The sequence below is a fragment of the Mercenaria mercenaria genome, chromosome 12 (assembly GCF_021730395.1).
Source record: "Mercenaria mercenaria strain notata chromosome 12, MADL_Memer_1, whole genome shotgun sequence".
NCBI lineage: Eukaryota > Metazoa > Mollusca > Bivalvia > Venerida > Veneridae > Mercenaria > Mercenaria mercenaria.
The window spans coordinates 45,698,136-45,712,440 of record NC_069372.1 but is presented as its reverse complement, the minus strand read 5'-3'; the positions used below and the strand labels follow the sequence as shown (position 1 = coordinate 45,712,440).

The window sequence follows — 14,305 nt, the reverse complement described above, 5'->3', positions numbered from 1 at the left end:
GAATGTTTTTCATACTTAAGAGAAGTTTTGCATTTAAAGATACAGTATACCATAGCACGTATTTAAAGGTCAGATGAACATTTTTTCGGGCAGTCGTATCCGTCATTTTTATCCTTATTTCATACAAAAATCACAGTATCTACATTTAAAAATATTACCGTTTAGATTCCTCTTTATCTATAGCCACCAATATTGTGTGTTACAATAGAAAAACAATGAAGTAGTCACAAATATAGTATACACATGTTGAGAATATCCGTAAATGATATCAAAACACTTGCACATAAAACAAATAGCTATAAACCTGAATATTTAAAATCTTAGCTCTGATTTACATATCAAAATTATGCTTTATTTTCAATTAGAAAATATCTTGAAATTTCTTGTGCAGTTAAACAGTTTTCTCAAACAATATTTGATTGAAAATTCCTTCAAAAAAATCTCCTCAACAGACCAATTCGTTAACTTATTCTATCATCTTGTAAAAACCTATCTCCCTTGATAACTTAGTTCAGGCGAAAAATTGAATCGTGAACAGGTTTTTGGAAAGTTTCTAAGCTACAAACAAGTCTTCGGCATCAGTAAATTACACCAAAGTGTAGATTTCATATTGTAAAATTATGTCCCTATTTTCTTTAATGTTTTGCATGCAAGCGGTTTATCAGAAACTATAATGCCTGTCTGAATGCATTAAAATTTCTCTCGTTTTCAGCATCATGAAATGATTGCTCGCTTAAATAGGTTTCTCTGACTTACATTTTTCAAAATTATGCACGTGATTACGTTTCTAGGTAAAATGGGTTTTCAGCAACTTCAAAGCTTTCAAACTCAAGAAATATATTCAGCATCACCGCAGGATCCGAAAATTCTAACAAGGTTATGTATATTTTTCATACTTTTAAAAATAATTGTCAAAGTTGCACAATTAATCTAGCAAAAAATAAACCAAACAAACTTGAGTTTGGCTATAAATAACATCACAGTGTACAAGTGTAGAAAGTTTCTGTCCATTCCCATCAGTGGTGGGTACTGAGGTAGCAGCTTACGTACATTAACTAAAATCGCCATGATAATTATTTCAATTGTGAAAAAGTGTGTGAAGTTTCAACCGTTAATAAGATATAAGCTTAACTACAAATCTTGATAAAAAAATATGTAAAGGCCGCCGAACGGTTGAGTGCAACAGCTCTTAGACTCCTAAGTGTGGCCTTGACTTTGAAGCGAAATATCCAGAACATGCGCTCTGCACGTCGTCGCAATGTCGTGAATATTTGGGTCAAGTTTCTTTGAAATCCTTCAATGCGGTCAAGAGTTACAGAGAGGACACGAAACACACTGATATGACTATTGACCTCCAAGTGTGATATTGAACTTGAAACGAGACTCCCAGAACATACATTTTGTACGTCGTGTCGATCATTTGTGCCAAGTTCCTTTGAATTCCTTCAAGGGGTCAAGAGTTATAGGGCGGACCCGAAACACATATGACCTTTGACCCCTAAGTGTAACCTTGAACTTGAAGCGAGCCATACAGAACATGCGCTCCTCACGTCGTCTAGATGTGGTGAACATTTGTGTTTCTTTGAAATCCTTCAATATGTTGCAGAACTGACAGGAAATTGCTAACGGACGGACGGAAACCGGGAGTTTAATATAATACGTCCCTCGGGCGTATAAAATAAGGTGATCCATGAGCAACAAAAAGAGACGACAGAGGAAATGTGTCCATTTAAACTGGTGTGCCTGAAGATAAACATCTTTAATATTAGCCTTTTAGAAAGATGTACTTTTAATCTCGCTGTTTCCCATAATCCCAACTCTAGCTTTTTGAAGAGTCAACTTGTTTCAATTATTATTTGAATTCATCTAATTTTAGGGCTAATGCATTTGTAGTAAAGAAGGAGACTATGCTATAATGCTGTAGGACAGTTTGAATTATGTAACAATCAACAAATATTGATATAAACCGTATTATTTAAAGGTTATCTTCGTGATTAGAGTACAATCAGTATATTGATCAGTTGAGAAAGTAAATGGGAGAAGAAACCTTCCTGTTTGCAGCATTAGGATTCCACTAAATCCCCTTGAGCTCTTCGCAAATAAAATTAAATAAAAAGTTAAGGGCAAGCTGGGGCAGACGGCTGGCATTTTTTGACACTTCGTTTTATCATGTTTTCATTTCAACATTAAAATTTTGGTATATGTTCACCAATTTTGAGTTCTCTCTCAAATATCATGTCATATTATGAACAAGGCTGATAAAGGTTGTCAGTCAATCTTTGGAATACAACCGTTAATGTATCTGTTTATTGTAACGATGCAGATTATGTTTATAACCCAACACCCGACCTTTTCATCTACCCGTTCCTTCCCTCCCCTCTCTTTATATTTTGCAAACAAATAAAACCTACTTGTTTGATTTTTGAAGAGACCCGTCTACAATATCTTAAAGCTACAGCTACAGCTTTGTTTTGTTGTGAGCCCACTTTGCAATGCATGGCTCTATGACTGTGTTTGTGGTGTTCTGTGCTTCTGGGAAATGTACCTTTACCTTTTATCTTTCATATACCATGAACCATACTTTTACTATGGTTTATAAAATGGATCATTGTGTTTTATACTTCTACATGCTTGATTTAAGTTAGCAATGTTTGGACCACTCTATATTATTTATTATTAAAAGACCACGTCAGTGTGTTATCATTTCATGAATAAAACATAGAACACTTCTTATATCTTAACAACGAGGTTTGCTACTTTTGTTACAGACAATGAACTAAAACAATAGACATTCTTACGTGACTTCAGTGAGATCAACAAAGCAATTTCAAGCACAAACATTGATGTGGAATGTAAAGTAAGTGCACACTTCAATGTCCTAGTACTGAGATACATACAAAAACATATACAGAATGGAGAGATAAAAATAATTTTGGCAGATCGTGAAAAATAATGATAAATTTTGACAGTGTATGATGACTCATGACCTAATTAAACGTTTGCCGTTATTTTTACCTTCCAGTTTGATTTTCTTAAAATTGTTACCTTACCTTGTCTATCCAATCACGTAAGAATTCCTATAGCATTAGTCATTTGTCACTAATTTGAGCAATTCACAGTGTTGAAATCATTCAAAACACATCCCTTATATATAATTTATTAATCGATACAACAGGTATGGAATTTAACCGAATTCATAGGCTTGGCAGCGACCGTGCAAAAAAACCACGCCCAATTATAGTAAACTTCCTCCGTTCAACTGACCGAGAAAGAGTGCGCTTAAAATCTTATGATGAGGATGTTAGGAAATCCCTTAAAGATAAAAAAAAACAAGGCATTGGGGTTCAACAACCACAGGAGTACAGAGATGCGCAGAGGGCACTATCAGACACAGCAAAAGAGGAAGAGGGTGCGTGGAAAAAAATACACGAATAGTAGGAAACAAGCTCTATGTCAACAATAGGTTATCAAAGAAATATGTAGACGGCAATGTATGTGACAATCCTTAGAGAAGTCGCGAGAAAGAGATTAAAGTTTTATCTTGGAACGTACATGGTCTAAGTCGAAAAATACTAGACCCGGATTTTATTAATATCATTAAAAATAATGACGTAGTTTTTCTATCAGAAACATGGATTTCTAAGACAATTCATCTTAATCTTAACATAAATGGATTTAATAGCGAACATATATTCGGAAACAAATCACGTAATGCACGTAGAGGAAGATACAGTGGTGGTATTAGTATATACTATAAACAGACTTTAGGAAATAATGCTAAAATTGCAGAAAAAAATCAAAATGGAATTGTTTGGATTGAACTGAGTAAGAATCTTTTTCCTTTTGAAGAAAATGTATATATTTGTAATACATATGTAACACCAAATAATCTAGTGCTAGTAGATAATTATGATTTTGACTTTTTTTGAAACAATAGAGTCAGGTTTAGAAAAATATAAATTACAAGGTAAATGCTTTGTGACAGGTGACCTGAATAGCCGTACGTCTAGTATTTCTGATGTATTAGATTATGATAGATATATCGATGCAGACGATAATTTGTCGAACCATGTATGTATTCCTACGCGAGCCTCAAAAGATCACGTACTCGATAGCAATGGGAGACGCTTGATAGAGCTCTGCCAATAAACGTCCTTCGTAATAGGTAATGGACGGCTACACGCTGATTTTAACATCGGTGACTTTACGTTCCATTCAACAAATCGGTCAAGTGTAATAGATTACTTGTTATTGAATATTCATGACTTATATTGTATTTCTCATTTCGAAGTGTTAGAACCGAACGAATTTTCTGATCATTCGGGTATTTCGTTTAATTTATCAAGTAAAGAATCTCACCAAGTAACACGTAATGAAAATTTAAAAACAGAGATGATATTAAAATGAGATAGTGAAAAAATAAGTGATTTTAAACAAATTTTGAATCGGGGAGAAAATACATTATTATTACGGACTGAAACGCATGATTTTAATCCAGGTAGAAACAAAAAGCCATGGTTTAATGCTGAGTGCTTTACTACACGAGCGAAATTATTAGAAATTTATTTTTAAGAAATAAATCTGATAAAATTTCGAGACAGAATTATGTAAGCGCTAAAAATGAATATAATCGAGTTTTACGTATTAGCAAAAACAAATATAAATCACAAGAAGGGAAAAAGCTTACAAATTTAAGTAAATCACAGCCACGTAAATGTTGGAAGGAAATTAAGAAACAGTATGTAAAAGGCTCTGTAAATTCAAATGAACTGAATATATCGGAGTTATACAATCACTTTAATAATTTATATAGTACTGACGCACGAGTCGAGAATTTAAATTTAGATACAAATATTATAGAAGACGATGATCTTGACGGAGTTATAAGCATTTTCGAAATCAAAGACGCGGTGTTTTCACAGAATAATAACAAAAGCGCGGGCATAGATACTTTAATCGCGGAAATATATAAACACTCTTTTGATATCATCTCTCCCTTCTTAGCTGTAACCTTCAATAGGATTTTTGAAAGTGGAGAATATCAAAAAAAAAGGGGTGCTGGAATTATAGTCCTATATTCAAGGGAGGAAATATCGAAGAAGCCAAAAACTACAGAGGAATCACCTTGATAAATATTATCGCGAAAATATACTCACAGATATTACTTAATCGCTTGACAAAATGGTCGGTAAAACATAATAAGATCATTGATAACCAGTTTGGATTCCAAAAGGGAAAATCGGCTGTGGATTGTATCTTTTTATTACATTCTATTATCGCCAGATCACTTTCAGAAAACAAAAAGATTTATTGCTTATTTTTTGATTTTGAAAAATGTTTTGATAAATTGGATCGATTTTCTATATTCCAGAAACTTTTGTCAGAAAGAGTTAGTTCCAAATTTGTAAAGCTATTCAAAGTATGTACTGTTAAAAAACAAAGACAAATATCAAACAGGGAATGCCACGCACCAAAAACGCAGCCTCCTCAAAACGAAACCCACAGCATGCAGACGCGTGCACCACACACACACACACACAGCCAACACATTAGGACAAAACGGACAAACAAAGGAACACACACACAAGGCCAACACATCAGGACAAGACGAACAAACAAAGGAACACAGTGGGGCACCGCCTTGGAACGGTCAGTGGCAAAAACACCACTGGGGAGCTTAAACCGGTTTATGGTGCGCACCCAACCTCACTCTTACCCCCACCATGTTCCAAAGACACGAGACAGTGTAAATAAAAGTAATCCCCTCCAGGTGAATCTCTTACACACGTAATGGAAACAAAAAGGCATGGCATGTAAAACACAAACATGCTCGTGTATAAATATATAAAAAGCAAACCTTAAGAACCAAAAACGTATGTACTCAATGCCTTTTCAGAAGACAGAGCAACAAGAGAAACACCCTTAAGGGCCCGACGAAACAGACCAGAAGACAAATATCAAAACAGTTCAGTCCTGGTAGGATTTATAAACTGCTTATCATAGAGTCCTCCCCCTCTTCCGTCAGACACAATCAAAGAGGGAAGCGTAGTGTCCATCTGTAAACGGGTTGAACACTAAACATGCGGTATGTCTCAAAACAGTTGGGTCGTAACCTCTTTTAATAAAACGTTTTATAATTTTACCAAATACATTTGGAAAATTACCATGACCCAATATCTTACGAAGTTTGTAAACCACATCCCCATAAAAAAAAAAACGGTTTTAGAAATACCTTCTCGCAGAAGTGTCTTTAAATTATTATTGAATTTTAAAACTAAATCAGAATTACGATAGTAAAATTTAGCAAAATATTTACGCAATTTGTAATAACGGTAGCCTTGCTGAAGAGGTTTACTTGTAATATATTGATTACCGCTGTTAAATTAAAAAATGAAGTGTCACCTTATTTTGATTCAAATATAGGTGCAAAACAAGGGGACCCTAGTTCCACATTACTTTTTTGTTTTTCGTAAACGACATATTGGGTAGTATTAACTCCAATATAGATGGTCTTTTTACAATTGATGACATAAAGGTATTCATGTTATTGTTTGCGGACGATGCCGTGCTATTTGCACATATCCTACAGCTCTTCAGTCAATGCTGAATGACCTAAAGATTTATTGCGAAACTTGGGGCCTAAAAGTAAACACAAATAAAACGAAAGTCATGATATTCGAGCTAGGACGACATACTCAATGCAATTTTACATACGGTGATACTATCCTAGAAAACGTGACATCTTTTAAATACCTCGGAATAAACTTATTCAAAAATGGACACTGGCATCGCACACAAAAGAAATTAGCCCAGCATTCATTATTTGCATTGCATAATCTATTTATAGTATTTCATCAGCTAGAAGTATCCATAACTGATAAATGTAAACTTTTTGATAGCCTAGTCGGATCTATCTTGAACTATTGTGCAGAAGTTTTTGGTTATAATAAAGGGAAAAATATAGAACTCATTCATTGCAAGTTTCTGCGAAAAATTTTGTGCGTTAAAAAATCAACTAATCTAGATGGATTATACGGAGAAACGGGGCGATATCCAATGCGAATTCAACGAAAACTGATTCTAATAAAATATTGGTTAAAATTAATATCACTAGATAATAACTGCTTGTTGAAACGTATGTATAGAACACTAAAAACTGATGCTGATAATGATAACTCTTATAGTGGGAAAAACTGGGCCCATCAAATCAAATCAATTTTAAATGAAATCGGAATGACTTACTTATGGATTAACCAAGAAAATATCCAGATCAACTTTCAAGTTATTAAAAACAGAATAATTGATATAAATAAACAAGTGTGGTACTCAAATATTAATAATTCTAGCAGATTGGCATCTTATAGCCTTTACAAACACTCATTTCAACTTGAAGAATACCTTAATCGTGTTAATATTAGCAAATATAGAATATCACTGGCAAAATTTAGGCTATCTTCTCATAACCTAGCGGTAGAATCAGGGAGATATGAACAAGTCAGACGGGAAGACAGACTGTGTGTTAAACTGCAACATGAATGTAGTAGAAAACGAATATCATTTTCTATTAGTCTGTCCAAAATATTATATGTTACCTAAGAAATTTTTGAAACCATATTTTTGCCACTGGCCAACTGTTCATAAGTTTGAAACATTAATGTCTTCAAAAAATTCTGTGACACTTAATAATCTATCCAAGTACCTTTATTTTGCTAATAAGGAACGAAATAATGTGTAATAGATTCTATTTTGTGCTTTACTTTAAATAGTTTGCATTGTTATTGAAATGCTTTTTTATCTACAAGTATTCTTATTATATTTGTCTTACTTTGTAAACATACCAGTACTTCATGTTAGAACTTTCTCTGAAAATGTCACATGTTCTACTCCATGCATTGCTGAAATAGTTTGGCTATAAATGTATATGTGTTTAATGCCAAATAAATGATATGTTATGTTATGTTATATTCATATAGATATTGAGGATTTATTTAATGAGAACTTGTATTAGAAACAAAATTTTAATACAAATTGGGAAGTGCAAAAACGCTAAAAAAAATGATTTTCACGAAGTTCACGTGAGAGGAAAATGTAGATCACTAGGTTGTTGTAGATCTTTAACGATGCATTGTTATACATTAGTACATTAGGTAAGCATCAATATAATTACACCTTAACTAATCCTACCAATTATGTATTAAATTCAAAACTTTATTATCATATTGTTAAAAGCTTTATTTATCAACAAATAAGCTTACAAATCTTCTGAAATAGTAAAGCAAATGTAAATCATACACCATAGGATATATGGTCTTACGTTTCTGTGGTGAAAAAAGTATTGTGTCTAAAATCATTTTATTACAGTGCAAAGGAAGTAACTGACATATATCTCCCCTTAAAAGTATCTGATAGATACATACACTTGACACAAGAGTGTTCATTCTTTGGTAAATACGGTACATATTTAAAAATCTCTCAAACTTTCAATTAATGCTATTACCAATTAAACCAAGATTAAATTTAAGAATTGTAAAACAAATGCTTACTGGGTGCCGACAAGTCACCGGACAGAAATCGGGGTTTTTCCTTTGCCATTTTTATGAAACATGATCACTAAAACATACAATTAGCCCCGTTAAATCTTTAGCTCATTTGTAATTTGAAAATTAAAAGTAATCAATCAGACATAAAACTTTGGATATTTTGAGGCTCAAAAGGGGTAATCAAACGCTCCTCATTAATCAACATGGCGGAATAGTCACCGGACACATATTTAGAAGACTAATAGTACTATTTCAGGATGACATTTTTAACGAAAAAACGTTGATAAAGTGCTTCTGTCTTCTGCGCCTTCTTAAACATGTTTTCCTACATATGCAAAGGATTAAACTATACGCAGGCTTGAACTACGTAACAGCGCTGTGTATTACCCGTGTTACCATTTTAAACGAAATTTTATCTGCAGAAAATATCATGGGGCTTATGCGACCATACGTAGCCAACAAAATAAAATCTATTTCAGTCTGTGCTGTTTTCGGAAAACCAAAGAGATCTATAAATATGTTTTAATACAACTGAGGCTCGAAGTGGGGGTAAATCGAGTGTGTTTCCTGGCCAACAGTGACCCCTATTTCAGTATTCAACACATGGCCAAGCAAATGCAGACGTCGATTCATTTTGTAAAACAGTATTTTTACTAATATATGAACCAACTGTGAGGAATGAATCAAAAAGTAAACTGTCCTCTACAGTTCTGTGCTATAATTGTCTGAGACCCACTTGGTGCCCCTAAAAGTAATGAATATTGCGCATGCGCACTGCCATTCCAATGCCCTAAGGGCAGAGGACAGCAGTTTTGTAAACATAATTATGTGATATTTGGTACAATATTCTTCCTTAATACGTTATTGTCAGGTCAATGCTGATATATGACGGTCAAAACAAATTGCTTTATGTTTCTGATTAGTCGATTACAGCGATATAATCGAAATTAAACCGTAATTACGTTTGTCCGGTATATATTCCTGTCCGGTGACTGGTAGGCACCCAGTATGTGTTTCTATCTTTAAAAATTGGAGGTTCTCTGTCTATAGTTCGTGTAATTGATGATAATATGACGTACGTTTAACAACTACAATAGTTAATGTAATAATAATTTATTGTCTCTTAATATATCTGCCAAACGTTTGTCAAACTTGCTTGTCTTATATGTCTAAATATGTCACTTCAATCTGAATTAGAACATTATATAATCAAATGTATTTCATAAAGAACTGCATACGACCGCTAGCAAACAAACGTTAACAGCATGAAAGATTTTAATCAAGTTATTTTCCAACTTGATAAATAAAACATATTTATCAACTTATACCTTTTATAGTGTGCCATTTCGAAGTGATATCAGTTATCCTACATCGTATACCTGTACGCTTGTCATTTCTTTCAATATACTTGTGTTGATAAATTTAAAATAAAAACGTTTAAAACTTGAAGATTATGACAACTTAAACCACTCGTATATATAAAAACTAAAATTTCCTCGATATCGATATTCTTGCATGATTTGAAAATATGTATAATTATGTGTCAAACAGATTCTTTTCACAAATTATGAAGAAATTTAGGAAAGATATAAATTAAATATCCTTTATAATTTACAACAATTGTGCAGACGTTTTTCTTTAATAAATCTGTGTAAAGGTCCTGTGGAAGCATTAAACGAACCCAAGAAACATAATAGCATGCTCGTTTTATTGAGGCTGTTTTTAGAGGGTAATGAAAAGTACAACACCTCTCAGGTACCCTAGCACCGGTATAGATGGTATTCAATTATTAACGTACAATTAAGTGTTTTCCACCATCCCTAAGGCCTAGAAAATATAACAACACGGAGTACAAGTACCGGGAGAATTTTTGCAGCCGCCACACGGCACTTGAAAATTTAAATTGTGATATATAATTAAATCTGTGTAAAGACCCTTCGGAAACACAGAACGCAATGAAATCAATGAAAACTGGAATATGATTTACGTGGAAACGACAACATAATTATGTCTTAAAGAATCAGATGTGTATATAATAAGCTATATAGATCAATGTTAGGCTTCAAGTCAGTCAAATGTTCTGTGAAACTTAAGATAAAGGCTTTTAAAATGCTTTCTTGTTTCGGTTTATTTTCGTAATAGTGTTTTTATTTGTTAACAAACTGCCGGTTTAAACTCTCCTGATTGACGTACTTCTAAACTGGATGTTTTTTTCTAAATCCATCAAAGTTCAGGAACTTGACAAAATGGCTATTATTAATTCTTTCACACTTTTACAAGCATTTTCATTCTTTGTGAAGTCCTCAGGGACAGTATGAAGTTCCATGTTGATTGTTTTGTAACCAAGAAATATGTCAGGGACCATATCACACGTTATTGCTTTTATAACTATTATAGAACTTGATCCTGGTTCTCTAGCTTCAACAATTGATTGTAGCCGTTCCATTAAGTGCGTTATACGGTTTGCTACTCTTCTATCATCAGCGTCAAAATCAAATATAATTATAAAATGATTCGCCTTTTTCATTTCTTGTGTCATACCCAAAGTCATAGAAGTTCCCGGAAGTAGTCTATCTGTGTTGAGTGTTGTTCGCACACCCGTTCGAATCATGATATCCATCAGTTTCTTACCATTCTCTTCGTCTTCGGTATTACATAATATGAAAACGTCATATCTTTCTTCAACTGATGCAACGTTTGGCTTTGCATTGGCTTCATTTGTCTTTTTTCTATTTCTTATTTCAAGGGCCCTCTGAACACGATATCGTGCTGTCCTGTCATATCCCTTTTTCAAAGCATCTATTCCTGCTTTAACATAAATTTGCAGGCACATTTCTTCACCTATTGTATCAAGCACATTTGGCATCGTGCTAAGAGCTATGACTGCATCATCGTACAAACCTAAAGTGTTGTACTTATTCACTTTTTCTTTCAATATTTTATCGTATTCATCCTGAGTCTGTGCTAATTCTTCTAATTCTTTGAGTACTTCAAGTGCCTCTTGGTGTCTGTCCATTTTTTCATGCAGAAAAAGAAGATCTTCTTTATCTTCAATGATTGATTCCAATGTTGAGGCGGATTTCCAGCAACTTTTTAGCGCTGGAACGTTTGCAACAAAGCTACATGAAATTTCTATTGAACTTTTCAAATACATCTTCATCTTTTGTTCTATGTCTTTCCGTAGATCACTTCTAACCCTTTTTCTAAACATATCGCGGAGACAAATGCCCGCCTGTTCATAAGCATTAGCTAAGTACATGCGCGAAGAATGTTCATCTTCATTTTTTATTATATATTCAAATGATTCAAGGGCTTTTCCAGTCATCCCAAGCTGCCTGTAAAATAAGCCTTTGTCATACATTGCTCCTGTGTTAAATGCTATTTCAACTGACTTATCTAAGTACTGAAGTATCATGTCAGCTACATCTTTATTCTCCGTATAATCGATAGATTTAAGATAAAGTGGTGACTTTACAGGCAACATTTTCCTTGCTGATCTTTTCCCCTGTCCCTCCATTGGTTCATAAACAATATTTCCTACATCAATGTCAAGTTTCCGCTTTAAAGATAGGGCAAGATGATGATGCGCATGAGAGGTGCCTTTAGTTTCAACTGCTTTTGTCAGGTATTTTATCGAAAGTGCATTGTTTCGAGCATATCTATAATATTGCCCACTCTTTTCAAGAACGTAGATATCATTTGGGAAAATATCCAAAGCAGTTCTGATGTATTCTTCTGGTTGTTTTGGAAGATCTGCGTTATCTAAATGTATTTCCAGTACGGCACGTGGTGAAGTCTTCCTTACGTTGTAAACAAGTAAACCCACATCAGCATATGACCTAGCCTGGAATCTTTTGACACATATGCTGGAATCTTTTTGTCTTAGACTAATAATACGACAGTAAAGTTTTATCACACGCCGATAGTTGTCTAGAGAAAGGTCAAGTTCATCCTCATTAAATGAATTACTAAGATTTAACATTCTTTTCTCGACAAGCGCATAACCAAACATCCAAACAGAGAAGTAATCAGTTGAAAGTTTGCGGTCCACTTTTGTTTCATTTCCAGTAATTCCATCGCACTCATCAATGATGTCCTTATACAAGCGTTTAGCTTTGTCGTATCCTTTAATACCAATGCGTGAGTACGTAAACGCTATATCAGCTTTGGCGACTAAACATGCAATGTTATTCTTCTTTAGTGATTGCAGTTTCTTTAAGTTATCTTTACACTGCTGGTTCATGCTGCAATTTCTTATGGAGAACCATACTTTATTTGAGAGAGCAACTATGTTGTCGGCGTTGCTTTCCAATACTTCTTTGGCGTATTTATCTGCTTCTTGAAAGTCTTTGAGAACAAAACACAAGAAAGAAATCAAATTCTTTGTTCTATGATATTCTATGTCTGTGTTATATTCTTCAGACTTAAGCTCTTTTAGAAGTTTGTCTTTTATTTTTCTAATATCTTCCTTATTAACTGGGAGGTTTTCTAAAACTTCAAAACTTGAACGATGCTTCTTAAGAGTTGCCTGGAATGCTTCCATAGTGTTCATTCAAACTGTCATTCTATAAACAAAAAACAAAAAATTATATTGTAAATCATATATATCATTTAACCATGTAATTATCAATTGCACAGAAGTGAAGGTTTACTTCCATTTTCAAAAGATTCGTAGTTACTGGATTTCTTCATTGTTTCATTCAAATATATTTTATTTTAAAAGATACCGCATGAACTCCTTCATGGGCAAATGGACGGACGTACATCTATACACAAAACGATTGCATACATATTCTCCACATTTTCTTGTATCCATGAACCATGCTCGGTTAAAGTAGCCCTTTTAGTTCTAAGTTATTGCAGTATTCACCTTTGTGGAATGACGGAAGCGGACAAAATAACAAAATGATTACAATTATCCACAGGATTTACTATTTGTCAACCAGGTTTTCAATAAAAATCTCTTGTACATAAGAAAATATGGATTAATAAGAAAGATTAATCATACAGAGAAAATGGATTCATAAGAAGTAACCATAAATTAGAGAATATGGCTAATACGTAAAAGATTAATTTTAGTTAAGAGAATATGGATCGATAAAGAATAATTAATCACACATAAATAAAAAGAATGAATACAAATGAACGATAAATCATGCATAAGAGAATATCGACTGATATAAAAACATTAATCATGCCTAAGAGAAGAACATGTTTTTTTTTTAAATTTCAAGTGAGGAAATCATAGGCAATTAAAATATGATTTAATAAATACCTGTTATTAGTTACTTAGATAAATTCCTCAGCGTCTATATTAACGTTAAAATAAATAAACGTCTATTTAACAAATTTCTTCTTTAGAGTCCTGATAACACTCAATGTTTAAAAACTTGCGTTTTATCTCCATGTAAATAATGTAAAAATGAAATAAGCCGATAATATATACACGCACGTAGCGTTTCTTATCTTCCAACAACTTGTCTATTTCAACTTATATCATGATTTATTATCATGAACCCGTGAAATCTTAATTTTGGCTCGTATTTTATTCGCAATTTAATGTGGTTTTACAGTAACCACCTTTAATATTCCATCCAATGTTCGGCTCGTTTATAATTAATGTCATTTTTATGCGATTGAATTTATCATTTACGCTGCACTTTATTATTATAAATGGGTTTAATAGCCCAATATATTAAAATATCCAGAGGGTAACTACATAACTCCTTATTACTTATTGCACTGTTGTTTATTACCTGCGACCT

General features: G+C 33.3%; 1 protein-coding gene across 1 annotated transcript; it reads right to left on the bottom strand.

Moving 5' to 3' along the window:
• Positions 1-9,399: 9,399 nt before the first annotated feature.
• Positions 9,400-13,983, bottom strand: LOC123534707 (uncharacterized). Its single transcript, XM_045317062.2, has 2 exons — positions 13,816-13,983; positions 9,400-13,105 (listed from the first exon to the last, which is right to left on the bottom strand). Exon 2 carries the CDS (start codon positions 13,090-13,092, stop codon positions 10,771-10,773), a length of 2,322 nt encoding a protein of 773 aa, XP_045172997.2. The 5' UTR covers positions 13,093-13,105; positions 13,816-13,983; the 3' UTR covers positions 9,400-10,770.
• Between the last annotated feature and the right edge of the window lie 322 nt (positions 13,984-14,305).

Coding starts and splice junctions, on each gene's coding strand:
- LOC123534707 (XM_045317062.2), bottom strand. CDS start 13,092: ATGAACACTATGGAAGCATTCCAGGCAACTCTTAAGAAGCATCGTTCA.